Source organism: Malaclemys terrapin, chromosome 1 (assembly GCF_027887155.1).
Source record: "Malaclemys terrapin pileata isolate rMalTer1 chromosome 1, rMalTer1.hap1, whole genome shotgun sequence".
Taxonomy (NCBI): domain Eukaryota; kingdom Metazoa; phylum Chordata; order Testudines; family Emydidae; genus Malaclemys; species Malaclemys terrapin.
Window position 1 is genome coordinate 41,144,237 of NC_071505.1, and position 21,219 is coordinate 41,165,455.

General features: G+C 39.2%; 1 protein-coding gene across 3 annotated transcripts in view; it reads left to right on the forward strand.

Moving 5' to 3' along the window:
- POT1 (protection of telomeres 1) overlaps positions 1 to 21,219 on the forward strand; it is a 160,054-nt gene that overhangs the window by 93,255 nt on the left and 45,580 nt on the right. For 2 of the 3 annotated variants that reach the window (XM_054022891.1, XM_054022897.1), the window contains 2 exons: positions 6,493 to 6,783; positions 11,045 to 11,200. In XM_054022891.1, coding sequence (XP_053878866.1) covers positions 6,493 to 6,783; positions 11,045 to 11,200 — 447 coding nt within the window. The remainder of the gene's footprint in view (positions 1 to 6,492; positions 6,784 to 11,044; positions 11,201 to 21,219) is intronic. The other variant, XM_054022902.1, reaches the window with a different exon arrangement.

Consider the following 21,219-nt stretch of genomic DNA (forward strand, 5'->3'; position numbering starts at 1 on the left):
GGAGAAGAAGTGGGTTAAGGGTGGGGGCTTGGGGGAAGGGGTGGAGTTGGCGGGCTGAGGGTTGAGCCCCCCACCCCTGGTACTTACACAGTAGAGGAAGCTGCAGCTGCTGCTGCGCAACATGCTTCTCCTAGCCTATGGCACCTTCACCTCCTTGCCTGCCTCATTGTCTGCAGTGCCAGTGGGATGTGCCTGTGTGGGGTAAGGAGGGGGCACCTCCCATTGCTTCATACTCAGCAATGATCATTGTAGTATTAAATTGTTTCTTTAAAATTGTTTAAAATTTATACCTGTATTAAATTGCTTGTTTAAAATGTATATAGTGCCTTTTGTCTGGCAAAAAAAAAAAAATCCCCTGGAACCGAACCTCCCCTATTTACATTAATTCTTATGGGGAAATTGGATTTGCTTAACATCATGTCACTTAAAGTCACATTTTTCAGGAACATAACTACAATGTTAAGTGAGGAGTTACTATATTTCAGTACAAAGGATATGAAATGTAAAAGGAAAAAGTCATCCTTTTTTTGAAGTTTACGTTTTAATAATCAATCATCACTGTCTTCAGGAAAAGTGACAGACATCTTGCAATACACTGAATTTTGTGCAATCCTTCTCATGTTCCTCATGTAAGCAGTTCCTTTGACTTCAACAGGGCTGCTTACATAACAAGCGGAGCATCATTTGTCATTACTATGATAATATCTGTACTTGATTGTTGGTCCAATTCCCTATTAGTTTGATAGGTCTATAAAAGCTATAGTTTTGCACTATTGCAGGATACCTTTCACAGAAACTTGTGCTCTTACTTACTACAATTTTTTTTAATTGATGGATAGTCTTATAATATGTGCATATGTGTGGTTTACTAAATATTACTTCTTCTGAAGGAATATCTGTAAAATAATTCAGTTGTTTCTATATGATATCCCAGAATATTTTAAAATGTTGACACTTTTTAAACACACACACACAGCATTTTGCCATCTGTTGTTCACATCTGCAGTATTTCTCCTGCTCCTGAATTCCAACCTAAATTTTAAGCTAAGAATCCAGTACAAGTTAAAAAGATTTTTCTTCTGAAAAAGATCTTAATCTCAGCTTTAGATCTGAAACAAAGATGGCAGCATGTTTAGAAATTTGAAGAGTCAACAGGAGTACTTCCTAATAGAAGAGTAATGTATTTTATTTCGGCTAGTGATATTGTTTGAAAGGTTACATGCAATATCTGAATTGTATTGAAAGTAGCTATATAACCATAATGATAGGTGGTTCTTCACCACCACAGCATTCAATCAGGCAAATGAATTAAAGCATAGTTCATCCACAATACTTTTTTTTTATCCTTGATTTTAAAACAAAAGAAAAAGTGTTGGGCTTTTTGGAATTAGGGGGAGAGAGACTGCGGCGGAGCAAAGCAAGTTCGATATAACGCAGTTTCACCTATAACGCGGTAAGATTTTTTGGCTCCCGAGGACAGTGTTATATTGGGGTAGAGGTGTATTTAGGATTAGCATGAGACCTTCATGGAGGGGGCTGATTATCCCAGATCCACCTACTCCATCTTTCCTTAACCTTCCTCTGAAGGTTATGGAGAACTGGCTACTCTCTGAGACAGAATACTGGACAAGACAGACCATAGGTTTGATCCAGTACAACAGTTCTCCATGTTACCCTATCCTAACTTGGCGGGACCATCTCAGAAGTTAAGAGTAGTTTACTGTCAATGCTTTTTTCATCCTTGATCCTCTACTGAGACTGACAATAAAGATGCCAACAATCATGATGGCACTGTTTGTGACTTTTTGTGTGTTTGGTGTGGACCAGGGCTGGCTCCAGATTTTTTGCCGCCCCAAGCAAAAAAAAAAAAAAAAATGCCAGAGTGCCGCCACCGAAGCAAAAAAAAAAAAGGGGGGGGGGGGCTGGAGTGCCGCCCCTTGAAAAGTGCCGCCCCACGCACATGTTTGGGATGCTGGTCCTGCTGTGGACATCTGTCCACTAGGATCTGGACTGAGGCCACCACATTTATAGCACATAACCATGAAGGAGGCTCAGTGCCATAGTGGTGTAATGCATTTGCCTTAGATGTAAATCCTATTTAGTGTCTGTACACTTTTTAAACAAATACACACTATCACAAGCTTGAAACTATCCACTCAGATCAGCAATTCCTGCACAATAGTTGGTGTTGGCTACTTGATAAATAAGCGAATTGGCAGAACTTCATGGAAAAGCTTGCACAGCATAGTGTCCAAATTGTGTCGTTTTAAATGTGTCCTATTTTAGAAGCTGGTGAACATTCTCTTCAAATCATTCCTAAGAATGAGGGTTTCTACATCTGCTTTTAGTAATTTATTTTTGTTAGTATTCTGTTTAAATATATGCACAAAGATTTAATTAATGTTGGGGAAACAACATATTTACTGAAATATTATACATTACTTCTCTCTTCAATTACTGCCTGCCTTCTTATATGGCCTCAGTTATTATGCATTTATTAGGATAAAGGAATTAAAATATTAAAACCCAAATATAAGAGAGAGAATATAAACAGGATACCATATTATCGAAACCAGTTTAAATTGTGGATTAGTACACTTAAAGGAATGTGACAAAACATTTACAAAATATAAGGTAATGTTCCAGAAGACATCATTTTGGGAAGGAAAATGTTTTCATAAAAGCAGCTGTCACAGGCATCAATCCTCTATCTCAGGAATAATCTGAGAATCTGATTGAGCTGGTCAAGGTTCAGTCACCTGGCAAATTTAGAATAGTAAAAGTTAACTAAGTTGCATATAATAATAACTTTACTGTTTTGCCAATACCTTATAAGCAACGTGCAGTATATTCTTTGCCTGGTTTCAGTTTAAGAAGGAATTTATCAGAGACTACTCTATCCACAGTGAAATATTGTTCTATTTAAGAAACAAACAAACCCTTTGTCTTGAAATTACCAGACATTCTTTGTGAAATATGTAAATTATGATCAAGCCTTTGAACTTGTGACATCCAGGTTTGAAAAGGCTGTCTTCAATTCCTAATCCAGCTGGAAATCAATTTTCAGATTTAGTTTAGATTCTTCTTACTGTAGCAGTTATAGATTAGCTTTATGTTGTCTTTGTGAGGCATTTTGATGATCTATGACAGCAGTAGTTTTGTAATAGTCTCTTACATTGCTCTTGCCTTTATAATTTAACAAATCAGTTTTGATGGAAAATTACCTCACAGATGCTATTATCCAGTCTAATATTCAATTTATGATCACACTTTCCCTTCTGTTGAACTAGGTAGATAATGTTTTTTTGAATCCAGATATATTTGGCTTTTTAAAGTCTATTCATGTAGCATTGGAGATTAGCAGCTCTTGTGCAAATATATTCCAGGTGAAATCCTGTCCTATTGAAGTCAGTGGGAATTTGCTTTTGACTTCAGTGGGGTTAGGATTTCACATTCAGTTCTTCAGGTTTAAAATTACTTGTCCAGAAACTCCCTTAAACCGTAAGTGAAGGTAGTTGCTTACTCATTGCAAGCAAGGTCCACATCATCTGTTTCATTGTATTTTTTTCCCCCACTAGACGTTTTGCTATAGTGATAATTATTTATACCAGAGAGTGTCTCTCTTGCCGCCAGCCAAGATTCCAGGAATAATAAAAAGCATTTTTTGTAGGAAAAGGTTGTCATCTTTTACTAAATTCACAGGTTAGCTTTATCTACATTTAATTAAATTTAAAATTAGTTTAAGTGCTAATTACATCGCTCTTTTATAGTGTATCATTGCTTACCATGGTTTGAGAACTTTGCCCTCACTACTCCCCTTGGAAGGCTGATCCAGAACTTCACTCCTCTGATGGTTAGAAACCTTCATCTAATTTCAAGTCTAAACTTCCTGATGGCCATAATAAGCCCATAAGGTTACTCATAGAGACCGTAGGAGCATGGCACACACAAACAGAGCCCACAGAAAGGAGCATGAAATCAAGGCTATAGTTGGCGAAAATAGTCTAAATTGAAGGGATAGATGAAAGCTCAAAGGATTCCACATGAGCCAGTATAGTTTCCTGTCTTACTTACATAAGAAGCCGAGCTTCATAAACTTCTCTCTCTTAGGTCTAGTGGTGAGTTTTCAGTCTATAAGTTGCCGAGATACTATGGCAATGGGTACTTGATAAAATATTGAACAAATAAATGGGAAATAAACGCAAAATGTCTGTGAGAGAGACTCATTTGAAATGCCACATAAAATATTTGATGATATAGCTGAAATCTTTTTGATCATAGATAAATGAATAAAACTGAAGAAAGAAGGCTTTCTTTTTCCCTCAGTGCTGCATAGTTTTGTGCAAGTATAGAATATATTGCCAATATCTGCAGCAGAGCTAAAGGCTATTCATTCATCATGGGTTCATGCTATTTATAATAGAAGCTTACTTCAATGCAAAAAAAGTAGGAGTTAGGAGACAGAGTTGATTCACTTCAAAAGAATTATGAAAAACGTATACATTCCAGATTTATATCTTTTGTTCTTCTGTATTTTTTTTTTTTTGGTTGATTTTAGCTAAAGGTCAACAGATTAAAATTTACATTATCCTTAGGAAAAACTACCTCCTGAGATGTTGCTTACTTATCTGCCAGGTCTAGAGAATATATAAGTGTATGTAAGGTTGGATTTTGTCCTAGAAATGATCCTTAAGGCATTTATGCCAAAGTAGCAAGGATTAAAGGACTTCCTGATATCAAGCCCTCTTTAGGGCTTTGCTTACGAATTCAAAAGTTTATTTATTTGTATACTTATGTTACAAATTATGCTCTGGAAATTTTGGCAAATTCTTGATTAAATCTCCTGCTGTTTAGAACAATTTTATAGTACATATCCTTTTGGGTTTGTGCTATTTTCTAAATTGCTAGAGTATTTAAATGCCCTGAAAACAAGGCACTAAGAACTGTGTACTGATCATTTTACAGCATGGCTATGTTCTAAGATGTAGAATGGCAAAATTATTCAAATGAGTTATTTTGAACAATTACTACCTTTTGATAGCCATCTCTTAAGTTAAATAGGGCGAAGTGGGCCAGTGCATAGAGCTCCCGTTTTATGGATCATATCATGTACGTGAAGATGTCCTATTGACATCACATAGAGACTGGAGAATATAAGGAGCAGACTGCCTGCTGCTTGAGGGAACACTTCAGGATTTGAGCTTTTCAGAATTCATTGCATAGTCCTGGTCTACACTGGGGGGGGGGGGAGGAGATCGATCTAAGTTATGCAACTTCAGCTATGTGAATAACGTAGCTGAAGTCAACGTACTTAAATCTACTTAACGCGGTGTCTTCACTGCGGTAAGTTGACTGCTGACACTCCCCCGTCAACCCCATCTTGCTCCGGTGGAGTACCAAAGTCGACGGGAGAGTGCTCGGCAGTTGATTTATCGCGTCTTCACTGGACGCGATAAATCGACCCCTGCTGGATTGATTGCTCCAGAGGTAAGTGTAGACATGCCCATAGTTGCAAGTTTACAGTTAAATCAGTCATCTGGCAGGCAGGTGTCCATTGCAGAGTAGCAGGAAGAAGAATATTTAGGTCTCTGAACTCCCATTAAGGTAAGTTACATGCATGAATCAAGGAGAAAATTGATCTATTTATTGTGTTGTCGTATGAGTAGAATTGGTGTATTTTATTATTGAGGAACTGAAGGGCAATGTTCAATAATCTACTTTTATTAGCTGGCAGTGTGATCTAGGGTATAAGGAGCTGGACTGGGACTCATGATACTGGGGCTCTACCAATGGTCTGCTGAGTAACTTGTTGCAAGTCATAAGAAAATAAGAACAGCCATAAGATCAGACCAATGATCATCTGTCTTCTGACAGTGCCCAATGACAGATGCTTCAGAGGAAATGAACAGAACTCAGAAATTATTGAGTGATCCATCACCTGTTGTTCAGTTCCAGCTTCTGGCAGTCAGAGGTTTATGGACACCCAGAGCATAGGTTGCATCCCTGACCAATTTGGCCAATAGCCGTTGATGGAGCTATCCTCTATGAATTTATCTAATTTTTTTTAACCCAGTTATACTTTTGACCTTCACCTCACCCTCTGCCTCTGTTTCCTCATGTGTAAAGGGAAGTAGGGCAGATGCTTACCTCCATTTAGAAAGCACTTTCAGGTCTATGAATGAAGAGCTCTATATGAGAGCTAGATATTTTTATAATTTATTTGCATATACATTTTGGATCCTGCCAGTACAGGAATTATTGGTGTTAGGTTGCATTTTCTGTTGCTTGTCTGGTTGGTTTTCCAGGTGTATTCATTTGTTTGGGTTTTTTTTCATTTGGTTCCTTCCTCGATATCTGTTCTTATTTTGTAGGAATAATATATTTTAAAGAGCAATAACAGGCAACAATCATTTTTATGCATAAGATATTGACATTTTTATACATTTTATGCACTGTAGTCAATATTTTTTTCTTCCTGTTTGTGTGTTGTAGATCAGGGAATACAATAAACAGATGCAGGGGATTACTGGTATTGGCTTTGCATCCTTGACATTTGATGGAACCGTAGGAGCACCGATAGTGCCTCGAACCTCTAGTAAATCGTACTCTTTCACAGAAGAAGAACAGAAAACAATAGAAGAACTACGTACGTGGGCAGCTAGTAATCTTTCAGTCTGTGGGCCAACAGCAAAATTGTCTGGTGTCCAGCCAATGCTGTTTTTTGACCTTACTTGTCAACTTGTAGGGAAAGCAGAAGTGGATGGATCTTCCTTTCTTCTCAAGGTGGATTTTTAAACAATTTCAATAATTTAAATAGTTGTTACAGATTGACTATTAGATTCTTATTTCAAGGCTTTATGTTTCAGGATTTTCATGAACTCACTTGATCTTATATTTAAATAATGTTATATAGCAGCCTTTGACATTTAAGGGTTATTTTAGTAAATATATGATCCTCATCCAATTCACTTTCATACAAATTCATACTTTAATTTGTCTTTAAAGACATCCACTTCACCTATTGCTGTAGAATTATTCACAAATATTGGTTTGACAAGGTATGTGTTCAGAATATGATTTCACAAGTATTTGTAGTTAGGAATTACAGAATTTCTTAATGCTGAAAAAATGATATTGTCTGTTTTAAGTTTTTACATTGTTGCTAATTAAATAAGACTTCTTTTATGTATACTTCTCTGTATTATGTTTCATTAGAACATATGCAGGATATAATTTAATGCACTATATAGCATATGGATGGATGGATTGAGTATGCTATCTTTTTGAGGTATTTGAGTTAGCCTTTATTAGTTATGTGTAAGTTCTTTACAGGATCAGTGCTTGAGTAAAGAAACAAAATACAGTGTGTCACATTGCTTGAAAGCACTTTATGGGAATTAATACTTAACATCAGCTAAGTGAAAAGGGATCTATCTGAGTAATTTTCCTGAATTAGCAACAGCGACAGTGGACTGATTTTATCCTGAAACCCCTCCATGAGTTTAGTGATAAGAAATAAGAGACAGTCTGATGTTTTCCATCTGAGTATTTCTGCTTTTATGTATAGTAAAACCAAGAAACAATTATCTGAAGCCATATTTTAGTATTTTTAGATAGGCAGAAAATAGTGCATTATTCCTTCATTAAAGCAGCATAGATGTTCTCCTGCAGAACATTGTTTACACGACATAAAAAAGAATGTTATTTAAACTACATCCTGCAACATGCCCTACAGCTGTTCCAAACATTTTAATTCAAGCTAACCCCTGTAAAATGGATGTCAAACAAGGACTAATAAAATGATTTAAGCACTTTATGAACTGGAGGTAAAATGTTCATAGTTCATTACCTCAGTGAGCACACATTCATGCTGAGAGATCCTTGTGTAAGGACACAGGCAAGTAATTTCTTAAATTATTAATCTTTCATTGCTCTCTGTTTATTTCAAGTTTGATAGACTCTTGCATTTGTATCAGTTTTATATAATGGGAGAAGGGAGATAAAGACTTGACTTGTGAACCATTCAAAGCTGTAAAGCAACTAAGGGGTGCATGGTTGTTTCTTATTGCAACATTTTGTATCCATGAGTATAAAAGGCCTCCACCCCTGGCTGTCCCTCAGTTTCTGTCGTTCCATCAGCAGTGAAGGAACCAGTTCCTATTTCCTGCACAGGTTTGATTTAGTTAGTTAGTTAGTAAGCTAACTAAAATAGCCTTTTTAGCCTTTTAAATAGCCTAATGTTCAAATTTTTGGTTTATAGTGTAACAGGAGTTGGTCCCTGCAGTACCAGGGATGGAGAAATGGACAGGTCTTTAAAGGAAAAGAGTCAGTGGCTTCTTGTTCTAGCAAAATATTGGTTCCATCTGCTGATTCCCAGTGTTTCAACTGCTTAAGAAGGAATCTTGAGCTTCACTCACATCTATGAAAGTAGAAAAGGAACCACAGATTAAAGGTCTTTCTTGGAAGAGGCCTTAGTGGCTAATGGGTATGAAAAGGGATGTCCTTAAAAGGAATCCATAGGTCCTTCAGGTTACTCCTCCTAAGGCAGGGGTGGGCAAACTTTTTGGCCCGAGGGCCACCTCTGGGTGGGGAAATTGCATGCAGGGCCATGAATGTAGGGCTGGGGCAGAGGGTTGGGGTATGGGAAGGAGTGTGGGGTGTGGGAGAGAATGCGGTGTGCAGGAAGGGGCTCAGGACAAGGGGTTGGGGCAGAGGAGGAGTGCGGGGTGTACGAGGAGGCTCAGGGCAGGGGGTTGGGGTGCAGGAGGTGCATGGGGTGCGGCAGGGGGCTGGGATGCAGGCAGTGTGTGGCAGGGGGCTCAGGGCAAGGAGTTGGGGTGCAAGGTACAGGAGGGGTTTGGGGTGCGGGCTCCAACCCGGCGCCGCTTACCTGGAGCGGCTCCAGAGTGGCAGCGGTGCGCACTGGGGCCAGGGCCAGCTCCTGGGAACCGCGGCCAATGGGAGCTTCGGGGGAGGTACCCACAGGCAAGGGAAGCACGCTCAGCCCTCTGCCCCTCTCTCCCACGAGCCGCAGTGACGTGGGGCCGGCTGCTTCTGTGAGCAGCGCGGGGCCCACTGCACCATGGGGGTGGCAATTGCACGGGCAGGATCCAAAGCCCTGAGGGGCCAGATCCGGCCTGCAGGCTATAGTTTGCCCACCTCTGAGCTAAGGACTTATCAAAAATTAAATTAAATATTTGTCCTTAGATCTGACAGGGGGGAAACAGCTCTTTGGATTAGAGTTTATCAATTCCCTTTTGAGTGTTGGACTACGTAGCGGTTCCAAATACAGCCAGTTGAAAAATGAGGGGGAAATTTTCAAAATCCACACACACTGCTGCTTTTTCTGTCAATTGATCAGCTCTACTCCTGAGACCAATAGTAAAGGAAATCCTTGGTGCCTTATTCCCGTTCTTTAAAGTACAAAAATACTGGCAACATTTTAATAGCTCAGATACCTGATTTGGAATATTGGTGCCTATGTTAAGATGTTGGATCCAAAATTGGTTCCAATTATGCCCTGGTGCAGTTGTTGGTGGAAGTTAGAACTTCTTAGGATTCATGGCAGTAAGTTCCTTTTCCTGCTCTGGGTCTTCAGGGTGGATGGCTTTCTCCTTTTGTCTGCTTTGTCAGGTTGAGCACGTATGTTTTCTCTAGCTTTTTTGCACGACTTGTATTTCTTGTAAATGCTTCTCTTGAGGGCCCTTCAAACAGAAGATATCTTTCCGTTTAAGCTACAGGAAGTAGACAAAAAGGGAAAAGTCTTTTCTTTCTTTTGCAAATTGCCTCTGCAGATTCTAACTCTTGGGAAAACATGCTTTGGCACCATGTATTGAGAACTGTCTAGAAAACAGTGTCCATTGGGGTTGTGAGCGTGTCTCCTTGTATATCCAACATTTAATTGTTATGGCCCTATCTACCCTTAGTTTCTTTCCTACACTGTAAACAGCAGCTTTCTGAACCATTATTTGATTACAATCATTGTCGTCTACTTTGATAATAACGTTGCCACTTTATTTCATAGGGTATAGATTAAACTATAGTTTTAAGAAGCTAGTAACTGCTAATAGTTTAGTGTTTAATTTAGGTCTCTGTTGTTACGAAGCCCTAAACTCGTTGTTTGCTCTGTTGCCAATTATCCCCATGTGGAGCCACATAAAAAATTCCAGATTTGAATGATATATATTAAATGACAATAAAATGTTCATAATGAAACACCATACCAGATACTTCAGCCCTGGGAGAAAACAACTCTTTCTAGAGAGTTACTAGCATGTACTGGCTTTTCCTCCTTTGGCCTGCCTTCCACAGCAGCAAAAAGGTCTATTGACAGAGAGGAATCTTTGAAAGGCCAGCTAACCACCACTAAGTCCATCTCCTCCAACTGAGCACCATGAGATAACCCACCAAAAAATGTCCAGGGCTTGGTTCGTAGGTCCAGGTACAATTTTTATACCTGAGAGAAGTTTTTTCCTTCTCCCAATCCAACTACCTGATAAGCATCCTAGAAAATCAATCCATGTTAACAAGAGGGCCAAATTCTCTCTAGACATTCCCTCAAGCAGTCTTTGTGTCACTTACCACAGCCAGATTTGTGGCACTTCCCATCACTCTCCCCCACTACTACTTGGTTTTTAAATCTCTGGCTTTTCTTAAGGTGTTCAGGCTGAGATGTTAGATTTACCTTTTGAGGGACTGGGCTTGTTCATCATAAAGAGTGACAAAGTTTGGAGAGGGAAAAAAAAGTAGTGAATACTAAATTAGCGTATGTGTAGCATAAAAAAAACAACATATACAGGGGCCATGATCCACACTACTTAAACTTGAAAAATTCCTGCTGAATCAAGTGAGAGTTTTTCTTAGTTAAGGAGGAAAGGACTGGAACCTTAGTAACTATTTTGACTCAAAATATTTAATCATGTGAAGGTAAGTAGTTACATATGTTTGTAACAATTTAATCTAAAGTAATCAACTTTTAAAATCTTTTATTTTGCACATTAAAAGTATTAAAAGGGATTGATGAAATAATTTCTTTTCGTGGCAGGTATGGGATGGTACAAAATGTCCCCACCCATCTTGGAAGGTTCTTGTGGAAGAAAGTGACCTTGAAGGAGATAAAGTTCTCATCCATCAGCTGAGAAATCTGATTGTAGACATTCTAGTTTACGATAACCATGTGAAACTGGCAAAATCACTGAAGGTAACAGAGAACTCAGTATTTTTAACTTTAATTTTACTGGATTTTTTTTGTTTTGTTTTGATTTCACTTAATGAAAGCTAGCTATTCACTTCTACAAATGATGACTTAGTTTCCAATGTGCCTTTAATCCTTTACAATCTTTCCCGTACATACTATTTTAGTGCAGATCACCTTCAGCAGGTGTGAAACAGCCTCATTACCTTAAAATCACAATGAAAAATTATCCTTCCAATTAAACAGCTCTTTCCAGACATTGAAATGTCATGCATTGCCATGTGAACATAATGCATTATGGAAAATGTATTCTATAGTTGAAAATTATTTATTGGAACTGATGTAAAATGGGGTTACATTTGTAGCCCAATTAAATTATAATTCTACAGTCTATAAAAGGGTATTGTATATTCTGTGAACCAGGGGTCGGCAACGTTCGGCACGCGGCTCGCCAGGGTAAGCACCCTGGCGGGCCGGGCCAGTTTTATTTAGCTGCTGACGCGGCAGGTTCGGCCGATCACGGCCCCCACTGCCGTGGTTCGCCGTCCCAGGCCAATGGGGGCGGCGAGAAGCCACGGCCAGCACATCGCTCGCCCGCGCCACTTCTCGCCGCCCCCCATTGGCCCGGGACGGCGAACCACGGCAGTGGGGGCCGTGATCGGCCGAACCTGCCGCGTCAGCAGCTAAATAAAACTGGCCCGGCCCGCCAGGGTGCTTACCCTGGCGAGCCGCGTGCCGAACGTTGCCGACCCCTGCTGTGAACTCTGCTGCATTCTGTAAAACATATCTTGTTTTAGTGGGTCAGTAATGTTGATTATACCTACATAGGGAAAAGAACAACATAATTAAATGTTTGATCTTTAGCAACAGTGCCATCTTGCTTCTGATTAGCAGAAAATGTAGCTTTCATTTTACAGCATGACTGCTGTGGTTACGCTATTTAAGATATCCTCATTTTTCTGATCAATTTTATAAGTGATTGGGGAGTGGGGGGGAGTGTAAAGATATATTTTTATGTGGCAAATATTAATCCAGCATTATGGGTAGACTTAAAATCAATTTACCATACTGATATATTAATAAAGACAGACATGTTCATGAGTAATTTGCAGATGACAAGATGGCTCTTGTTTATGTAAGAATTGTTAACTATATTTGGTGTCACAATTATTTTTATTAATCTTAGATTTTTTTCCCCAAATATAGATTTATCTCTTGCTAAAAGAGTCACTCCAAAAGCAGTGTTGAACAGTACTGTCTGAGAATTAGGAGGGAAAGTCTACACTTTCTATTCTAAAGATGATCAGTTTTCTTTTACTGTGAAGTCTTGGGCGTTTGTAGCACCACCCCCCAATCCTTCTCAGCCAGTAATGTTTGTAATAGAAGTTTCCCCTCCCGAATCCAAGTTTTAATGTAAGAACATAATACATGGGGTGGTTTCATGAGCTGCCTCTACTTTTCCTCCCATTTATCTTTTCCTGCTTCTTTCTTGTATCTCATACAGCTGTGTCTTTACTTGGAAAGTTTATTGTGTTCATAGATTTTTAGGCCAGAAGGAATCATTATGATAATCTAAGCTGACCTCCTGTGTAATACAAGCTATACAATTCACCCAGTAGCATAACCAGGGCCATATAATTTCACCCCCTCACATTATTGGGCTGTTACAGTGCTAACCATCTCTCATTAGTCAGTGTGGTGTGAACTAGCTGTGGTTAAATGCTGCTGGACTTAGTTTAGTTTACACAGTGCTGACCATGACTTGTTCTTGTCTATGCTGACCAGCAAGTGATGTTTATGTTCCTAGTATCTGTGATACTGATATGTGATATCTGTGCTTTGCTGCCCTGTTTGGCCTGCATGCAAGAGCCATAAGATGATATTTTGAACCTAATACAGAGTAGCAATAAAAGGGTTTTGCTAATCCTATGCAAGCCAAGGTTCCTGCCCCAAGAACCTTGCAGTAGAAGTACAGATAAAGGAGATGAGGAGGAACATATTGTGACACTGTATGGAATTTGGGGGACACTTTAGGACATTATGAATACCAATATTGTAAAATTGTAATGAGTTATGCCAGATAGGCCATGTAAGGTACCTGCAAAAATGTTATAATTTACCAAGGACGATAATCTTGTTTATATGTTTGTATCACCTTTGTATTATGGGTTAGATATGTATGTATGTCTGTATTTCAAAACTTGTGCTATACTTCTGGGTGACACCCCCAGACAGTTTGGCATCAGCACTGCCTAGTCTGCTTGATGGCCCATTAAGGACCATCAACTATACAATTGACCCATTCAGAGAACGCAAGGCCTTATAACTCAGCAAGGCATGTGCTGGGCAGCTTGTGTTTTGAGACAAAGGTAGCACAAGCTGCATGGCAAAAGACTATAAAACGCAGCTGCATCTTCTCCATTTTGTCTTCATTCCTGCTTCTTACCTCTGGAGTAAAGGGCTGAATGACCCATCCAAGCTGTCGATGTGTTCTAATCTAGAGGGACTTTCAAGCCAGCAAACTCACCAATACTGCTAGAAACCTGATATATGGACTTCGAAATCTTTGTATGTATGTGATTGTTTTACCATTTAAAATCTCTTCTCTTGTTCTTCCTTTTTTCTTTATAATAAACCTTTAGTTTTAAACACCAAGGGATTGGCTGGCAGGGTGGTATTCTGTATAAGATCCAAACCTATACTGACATGGTGATATGGCTGACCCTTTGGGGTCAGAAGAACATTTTGTATATGTGAGCAGAGTTTTTTAAATAACATGTCACTGAACTGGACCTAGGTGCTGATTGGGAGCCAGAGAACTGGAATGCAACCAAGGGTGCTGTGTGATTTCTTTTTTTTTTTTTTTGCTTCTTGATAACCACTTTGAGGGACCTGAAGCAGTTTGTGACTTATTGGGGAGCTTAACTTCAGTGTTACCCACCAGTATTGGGAGTATCTGCTCTCCCTTTTGTAGCCTGCCCTGATGTTAGCATTTCCAGTGAGGGCTGCCCCAGGCCCACAGGGTCACACATATGTAACAAGAATGTGTTTTACATGATTAGGTTTGGTACATATCTTGTAGGTCCAGATTGTTGTGTGTATGTTTGTTGCAATTTTATGAGTATATATCTTTGAAATTTCTATTGTGGGCAAAACTAGATCTATCTTAGGTACTTATATGGCCCATGATACCATAGTATCTGAACACCTCCCAATCTTTAATGTATTTATCGTCAGGTGTGAAAGTGCTTTTGTCCCCATTTTACAGACGAGGAACTGAGACACAGAGACTAGGTGACTTGCTCGTGGTCACACAGGAAATCTGTGGTGGAGCAGGGAATTGAACCCTGGTCTCCTAAATACCAGCCTAACCACTGGGCAATCCTTTCTCTCTGGTTGGTAATAGAAGACTAGCCAAAATAACTGAATTTCTAGATGGTTTGGACCCTGGGAGAATGGAGACTGTTCAAGTGTAGTGTCAGCGTGGGAATGGGGGATGTTTAGAGGTGAAATTGATGGTGGTGGTGATGAAGAAAAAGTGTTTGGTGAGGTGGAAAAAGTTGATAAAGCAAAATGCACTAATGGGAAGTGCAGTAGAAAATGAGAACACATAGCAGCAGAGGTAGAATGTACTGTATCTTATTAGAAGGATTGGTGAGGGGAAAGATGGGAAGAAAGGAAGGAGACCTGAGAAGAGGAAACTGCATTATGCACATCCTTGTTATCTCTTGCCTGAGCAAGACTTTTGGCTGTGGAGATAGAGAAAGGAAGGGGCACATTTTGTGTGTGTGTGTTGTAGATGAAGAAGTGACTGCATTTTGCACAAATCTGGATTTGAAACTAGGAGGACAGAAAGAGTATTGGAAAATTATCCCAAGATTATGAACCTGCAAAGTTCAGGGAGCTGTGCCTGCCCAAAATATTGATGGCACAGTATGAATAGTCAAGTAAGTATTCATCTATCGCTGGAATTCACTAGAATTTTTATGACATATTTTCTTAACTACAGGCTAAATCAGAATTGTAGGCATTGAGCCTTCTTTGTATTCATTTACAGACTTTAATTTTTGCTATAATAGGTGGTTTTTAATTTAGGTGCGATTACAGTAAAAATGTGGATTCCAGCTGCTGCATGCTGAAATTTTACAAGTCTTTGAAGTTTAATGTTTGTGTGCACTCAATTTTGCTTATTTATCATATAGAATAGACTCAATTAAAACTTTGGGTGTTCTTTGTAAAAGGCAGAGATGCTTTAATAAAGGCCTTGCTATACATAAGAGAGGATGTTTGCAAGAGAATGTAACTGAAATAATCATATTATTCCATGTAATACTTCATGCAATACAGGCTTTTGTAATGCACAGATAAGGAAATCACCTAATCCTGTGCATAACTCTGAGCACATGCTTAAAATCCTTTTGAAGTCAATGGGAATTAAGTAAAAATCTAAGTACTTTCCGGAATAGGTATTAACATATGTGACAAAGTTCCTCCTCTGTCTTGGTGGGTCCTGCACTTATTGGCGGATTTTCTTGCCTCCGAGATTCACCATGTGGGTTGGGGAACAGCCCAGAGACCTTCCCCTCTCAAAGGGCCCACAGTCCAGGTCAATTGGGAGGTTTGGGGGAAACCCAAGCCCACCCTCTACTCCAGGTTCCAGCCCAGGGCCCTGTGGTGTCTATAGTGCCTCCTGTAACAACTGCATGACAGCTACAACTCCCTGGGCTACTTCCCCATGGCCTCCTCCAAACACCTTCCTTAGTCTCACCACAGGACCTTCCTCCTGGTGTCTGATAACACTCATGCTCCTCAGTCCTCCAGCAGCTCCTTGCATCTCTTGCTCCCAGCTCCTCACACTCACACCACAAACTGAAGTGAGCTCCTTTTTAAAACCCAGGTGCCCTGATTAGCTTGCCTTAATTGATTCTAGCAGCTTCTTCTTAATTGGCTCCAGGTGTTCTAATTAGCCTGCCTGCCTTAACTGGTTCTAGCAGGTTCCTGATTACTCTAGTGCAGCCCCTGCTCTGGTCACTCAGGGAACAGAAAACTACTCATCCAGTGACCAGTATATTTGCTCTCTACCAGACTCCTGTACCCCACTGGTCTGGGTCTGTCATACATAAGAATGCCCTTAATAGGTATTGTAATTTAGGAGATGTTTTGGCAATTTCAGGATATTAGAACCAATAAAATACTACACTGTTTGTTGATACATTCTCTTTTCCTTTGAAATTCCTTTAGAATTGTGTTTTCATGTGATTTGTTGTTAAAATGGTAGGTTACACTTTCCAGTATCATCATGTACCATTTGGAATAACAGCAGCAGCAGCTTTGAATAATGATGTTTTAATGTAAAAATAATCTACTTTACGCAGACTTGTTATCAAGAGGTCAATAGCAAAGACTGTATGAAAAAAAATATTTAATTTTATTTTAAAATTATATGTATTTGAGAGCATTGTGACGAGCAAGAAAAGCTCATAATAAAGAAATTGGGTAGTGCATTATAGTCAATTTATAACAAATCATGAAGCATGGCGTCAGAATATATTCATGCTTATTCCCTGCAAGAGGTTGTAAAAACAACTATATTGTCTTTCAGTGTATGCCAGAGAGAACTAAAGTTCTGAGTATATTATATACATCTTTTTCCCAGTAAGATTATGAATAGGGTTTTCTGTTGAGAAAACTAAAGATTAGTAGACTATGCCTACACTGTAATTGCTACTGATAAATGGGCTTTATTTTATATCTAGATGCTGCCTTCATTTCCCCACCAGGTCAGAATATAGCTTTTCAGCATTGCTGCACTGGGAGAGATGTAAATGTACATTGTCCCAGCAGGTGCTCCAGTATTTATTGTACCAGCAAGCACATTATCTCTTGGAATATAAGAAAACAGTGCACCTTCTGAACACATGCAGAAAGGGGCTACATCCACAGAGGCAGACAGTCAGGCAGGGCCATGGTCCTTCCCCACCCCGACCTGTGTGTGTGTGTGTGAGAGAGAGAGAGAGAGAGTTCTACACCTATTTAGTTCTTGTGTCCTCAGTGCAAGGTCTGTGATTGTGTTGCTTGTTCCTGACACTCATTTGTGAAGGACTGGGCACAATTTAACTCATAATGTATTACTATGTAGAATCTGGATATGACAGAATGGTCAGCAATATATGTTGAACAGAAATCATTTTGAGTTTTGCAAGTAGATTAAAAAGTTAATATTTGCTCACTGGTACCATAGTGATCTCCAAAGTTAATTGGAAACTGATCATATCAGATACCAGTGTTCAGTAATTATCGGCCAGTATTGGCTTTTTAATGACTACCACTCTAAATGTTCTTTAAAATACTGTTCATTCTTTTTAACAAACATAGGCATTGTCCTGTGTGGTTTAAGATAGTGCGGAGAACTTGGGTTTGCTGAAAAGTTCCTTTAGCTTTTAATTTTACTTGCCTTAAATATCTTATGTAAATTTGTTATTTATCATATATTTTATTTGTAACATTTTCTTTTATCATCTGTTGTTTTTAGAATCATCATCTATGAATTATATTGGTACCTACTTCTGGGATGTTCTTGAATGCTATCTGGAATGTTTTGTTGTTGATTTCCATTTTGATGTTTCTTTAAAATTTTTTTAAACATACACCTCTACCCCGATATAACGCGACCCGATATAACACAAATTCGGATATAACGAGGTAAAGCAGTGCTCGGGGGGGTGGGGGGGGGCTGCACACTCCGGCAGATCAAAGCAAATTCGATATAACGCAGTTTCACCTATAACGCAGTAAGATTATTTGGCTCCAGAGGACAGTGTTATATCGAGGTAGAGGTGTACTTGTCGTACAGGTGCCAGTTGTAGTTAATTAAGAGGATTGTTCTAGTTCAAGTAAGAAGAGTTGTTTCTTGTCTCTAGTCATTGACATCTATAATTGAAGATGTCAATTATAGAGACTGATAGTGTCAGTGTTATTTTTAATATTTTTTTCCCAGTGGATTATATCTTAGCACCAGCTAAAATATGAAGAAGTGTCATATGCTTTTTCTACAAGCATTCTCTGAATTGGGAGGTGATATTACTTAGCATGTTCAAAGCTTCTTGCTTAATATGGTGCTAACAATATGCAATACTGCCTCCCAAAGGAATTTATGTATATTACACTTTCTTATATAGTGTATAATCAGCTAATGTTATACTGTGTTGATATTCATAACCTGTACAACTGTTTTAATATATGACGTTGCTGATTATATCACTTTAGTTATAAGCAGTTATCAAATGTCTAAAACAAATTAATAGTATTACTAAGAATGAAAAGACATGTTTGTGGATGTGATCAAAATATAAATATGGGGGGAAGCAGTCCTTTGTAGTGATCTAAAAACTTGGAGATATTATATCATTAATATAGTACAATATGTAGTTTGATTGACTTTGTTTGAAGTACAACACAATATCCATCCTTAATGTATTATGATGACATTGAGTATTGCTAGCTTGCAAACTCCTTTTAATCCAGCAGTTTCACTTCTCTTTTGCTTGGGTGGAAAGAATAATGATGGTAAATATCCAGGTCCTTGATACACTGTTTTGTGCTCCATAGAGCCAGTTGGAGCAAAAATAGCTTTATAAATTACTCATTTGGCTCTCTAATTGTAGTTATAATAAGTTTTTTTTTTTTTTTTAAAAGATCAGATCCAAAATTCATGTTTAACTGCCTCAAATCTTGGTAGAATCTCATTTTTAGTCTTTAAAAAAAGCTGCTCAGAGCTAATCGTACTGTTAGATTTATTCCTTAGGATCATTTGATGTGAGGAGAAATACAGCACTTAACTATTAAAAATTTATCCAGCTCAGAAATTTTTGCTATCAGGCAAATTTTGTAAGATGGCTTCTCTTGTATATTTTATAAAGATTCAACTCCCAAAAAAAATCCCTTATGTGCAAGGGTCTTTCATTTATGTATGATTCAGACTAAAACTCCAGGCTAAAAACCAGAAAAGGAGGAATTCATGTTTTCCCATACCTGGATGATTGGTCAGTGAGGGGAACAAGTCTTATGACCACATGCACTTGCATAGTCCAGCATGCAAGATTGTTCCTTTGTTCCCTTCAAGAGTTGTTGAAGTTGGACTATCGCCCAAATTGTCAGGCATTGAATGGGCTTGTCCAAGTGCCTCTGGCAGTTCTTCATTCTCTCCAGTGGTGGACAGTTCAGAGTAATGTATGCCAGGGTGTTTCCTTTGCTCATCTCCCCACCTCCTCTCCCCAAACAAGACCATAAATACTGATGCTTACACAATAAATTGGGGAGTACATCTGGGGGAATTGAAGGTTTGTGGCTGGAGTAGGAAGCATCTTTTCATATCAGCTTCAGGCCATTTACAATGCACGCAAGGTATTTTGAGCACCAGTCAAGGGTGCGGAAATTCACATACTCACTGACAACACCACTGTGATGTATTATGTGAACAAGCAAGGGGGAGCTCACTCCAGTCAGCTTTGTCAGATGGTGATGAAATTGTGGCAGTTCTGCATTGAAGAGAACATCACTCCAATAGCCATTTATTTACCCGGGGCCCAGAATTACTTGGCCAATCGTCTAATCAGGACCTTCTCCCTGAATAATGAGTGGTCTCTAAAGACCAGTGTGCTGAAGTCCATCTTCAGCCAATGGGGCATTCCTACTATAGACCTGCTTGCAATGGAGGACAATAAGAAGTGCTGTCAATTTTTTGCTCTCGTGCAGGTTTCAGTCCAGGTTCCCTGACTGACACATTTCATCTGAATTGTGGATCGGTCCTGATGTATGCTTTCCTCCCTGATCCCAATCACTCCTCAGGTCATCCTCAAGCTGAAGATGGATCATGCCAGACTGATTCTCATTGCACTAGCTTGGCTGAGACAGTGCTGGTTTTCTGACTTCCTCAATCTCTCTGTTCATCCACTCCATTTCTCTTCCTTGTTGTACTGCTCTACTGACTCAGATTTTGCATCCAGCACTGAGCAGTCTGTACCTCACTGCATGAATATTGCATGGCTAGATAAGGAGAAAGCATGCTGTTCTGCATTTGACCGTTTCTCCTTAATAGTAGAAAGCCCTCTACTAGGGTTACGTATTTGGTTAAGTAAAATTGTTTTTCAACTTGGTTCCTAGCCTGGGGAGTTCAACTGAACAGGCCTGCATTCAGGACATTTTGGAGTACCTTTTATCCCTTCAGTCCTCTGGCCTCTCAGTCAGTTCATTGAAAGTCCACTTAGTGGTGATTTTGGCATTTCATCCTCCAGTTCAAGTAAATCAGTTTACTCAAACTCCATGGTAGTTGGATTTCTGAAAGGTATCACTCATCAAAGTGATTTCTCAGTGGAACCTTAACATTGTGTTGGCTGCTCTCATGGGTCCTCCATTTGAACCCCTTGGCAACTTGTTTTCTATCTCTCCTATGCCAAAAAGGCAGTGTGTCTTGTGGCCATAACTTCCATGAGAAGAGTTAGTGAGCTTCAAGTCCTAACGGTGGACTTTCTGTATACCCAGTTTTTCAAGGACAAAGTGGCCTTGAGACCTCATCTAAAGTTTTTGTCACAATTTCATCTTAACCAGACAATTTACTTACCTGTATTTTTTTCCCAAACCTCATTCAAATGTTGTTGAACAGCATCTTCATTCCTTGGATGTGAAATGATGTTTAGAATTTTACTTGGAAAGAACTAAGCCAATTTTTTCATCACTTCTTCATCTTTCTGTTTCATTTGCGGATTACAGACAGGTCAAACAGTCTCCACACAGACAATTTTCAGATGGATAACATCCTGTATTACAGTGGCTTGTGGGATAGCTCAGATTTAATTTCCACAGAGGCAAGGGGCCATTCGATAATGTCCCATAGATCACGTTTCTCAGTGATGTTTTGATATTGGACATTTGCAGGGCTGCTACTTGGTCTTCCATACATACTTTTCCCAAGCATTATGCTATTACAACTGCATCCAGATCAGATGTGAATTTTGGAAAGGCAGTCT